At 48.1% G+C, this 2,115-nt stretch overlaps 1 protein-coding gene across 1 annotated transcript; it reads right to left on the bottom strand.

Annotated features, from left to right (window-relative positions):
- Positions 1-1,119: 1,119 nt before the first annotated feature.
- On the bottom strand, positions 1,120-2,067 carry LOC121965603 (olfactory receptor 52E4-like). Its single transcript, XM_042515737.1, has one exon. It carries the CDS (start codon positions 2,065-2,067, stop codon positions 1,120-1,122), a length of 948 nt encoding a protein of 315 aa, XP_042371671.1.
- Between the last annotated feature and the right edge of the window lie 48 nt (positions 2,068-2,115).

The following is a 2,115-nucleotide window of genomic DNA, read 5'->3' as shown; positions in this document are numbered from 1 at the left end:
GGACACATTTAAAGCTTTTGCAATTTTCCGGACTGACTGACCTTCATTTCTTAAAGTAATGATGGCCACTCGGTTTTCTTTAGTTAGCTGATTGGTTCTTGCCATAATATGAATTTTAACAGTTGTCCAATAGGGCTGTCGGCTGTGTATTAACCTGACTTCTGCACAACACAACTGATGGTCCCAACCCCATTGATAAAGCAAGAAATTCCACTAATTAACCCTGATAAGGCACACCTGTGAAGTGAAAACCATTTCAGATGACTACCTCTTGAAGCTCATCGAGAGAATGCCAAGAGTGTGCAAAGCAGTAATCAGAGCAAAGGGTGGCTATTATTATAACTAGAATATAAAACATGTTTTCACTTATTTCACCTTTTTTTGTTAAGTACATAACTCCACGTGTTCACTCATAGTTTTGATGCCTTCAGTGAGAATCTACAATGTAAATAGTCATGAAAATAAAGAAAACGCATTGAATGAGAAGGTGTGTCCAAACTTTTGGCCTGTACTGTACATAGGAAATAATTAAGGCATTGTTTAACTAAAGAGGGCCTGGAGGAGGGCTAAAAGACAGTCCAGTCATATTGCACACATCTAAGCTATATTTCAACCATATTGCACTGTCCAGAGCATACTGCACAGTCCCTCTAGGTGCTCTCATAGAGCTGCCCTGAGCCACCCTTAGTCTCTAGCACTCCCTCATCCCTGAGGGGAGGAGTTGTAGAGGTGTTTGTAGGAATTAACCATGTCCACATTGGTCCCTTCAGTGGAGATCGGTCCGGACAGTGGGGCAGACCGACAATGGAGATCTTTGTTGTGTTCAGCTGCAATCTGTTGGACCGGCACCACACGGCAAAATCCCTCACCAGACCCCTGTGCTCATCCTCCTGACCCCCCCCTTTTTTTAAACAAAGTTAAAAAAAATGAAATTACAGTTATTCTTGTTCCTGCTACATCTTTGGTGTTGAAGTTCATTAAAGTCAGCAGCTACTAAGACGATTCCGTCCGGTTGCACATTGACTTATTGTAGGAGGGCAAAATATTAGTGACAGCTCTGACACACCGTGTAAGTGGGCTTCCATTTGATGTGTTTTACATCAGGTTTTGAGTGGTTTCTTAAGAATGACGAACAGTTCGGACAAAGCGACTATGCATCAGGGTCTTCAGGATCTGCTGTCGGATCTCTGCGGTTCTGATGCCGTAGATGATCGGGTTGAAACAGCTCGGGAACAACAGGTACATGGTGCTGAAGAAAACCCTCATGGCGGCAGGAAGACCGTTTCTGATCCGATACGACAGGAAAGCAACAAGTGCAATGGTCAGGCTGACGGTGATGACCACGATGTGGGTGAAGCAGGTGTGGAGCGCTTTGACCGCGGACCTGCCGGAGCTCAGCACGGAGCTGAATATGACCACATAGGAGGCAGCGATGAAGACGAAGTCGGCCACAGGGATGAGAAATATGGCCATTAACCCGACCAGGTTGTTGATGGCGGTGCTTCCACAGGCCAGCTGCACTAAGGCCATGTGCTCGCAGAAACAGTGGTTCATCACATTTTCAGCGCAGAACGACAACGATCCCGCCAGACTCACAAACAGGGTGACCATGAGGACATTTCTGACTACAAGCGGGATAATGAACTTGAGGAATCTGGGTAACGCCATGCGCTCGTGGTAGTAGAGTGGCGTGCAGATGGCAAAGTAGCGATCCAGCGCCATCCAGACCAGAAGAGTCGACTGAAAAGCTCCTACAAAGTGAACGAAGTGCATCTGAACGAGGCAGCCGATCAGAGAGATCCCCCTCCAGTCAAACAGGAAGCTCAGCAGCATGTTGGGGACGAAGAACAGCGGGAGGCTCAGGTCCACGCACGCCATGCCGGCGATGAGGACGTACATCGGCGAGTGGAGGCTTCTCTGTGAAACGACGACGTACAGCAGCAGGGAGTTGGCCGACAGCGCCACGACGAACATGATGAAGAACGGGATGAAGAGGACGGGCCTCAGCGCTCCCAGCTCACTGAAGCCGTCCAGGAGGAAATGTGTGTGCGAGGAGACGTTCTCCATCCTGTCGTCCTCACTCAGGGTTTTAGCTGGATCACCTGAAAACAGAGA

This window comes from Plectropomus leopardus, unplaced genomic scaffold (assembly GCF_008729295.1).
Source record: "Plectropomus leopardus isolate mb unplaced genomic scaffold, YSFRI_Pleo_2.0 unplaced_scaffold20831, whole genome shotgun sequence".
NCBI classification, from domain to species: Eukaryota; Metazoa; Chordata; class Actinopteri; order Perciformes; family Serranidae; genus Plectropomus; species Plectropomus leopardus.
Note: the sequence above shows the minus strand (reverse complement) of the source record. Positions and strands in the feature narration are given on the sequence as shown.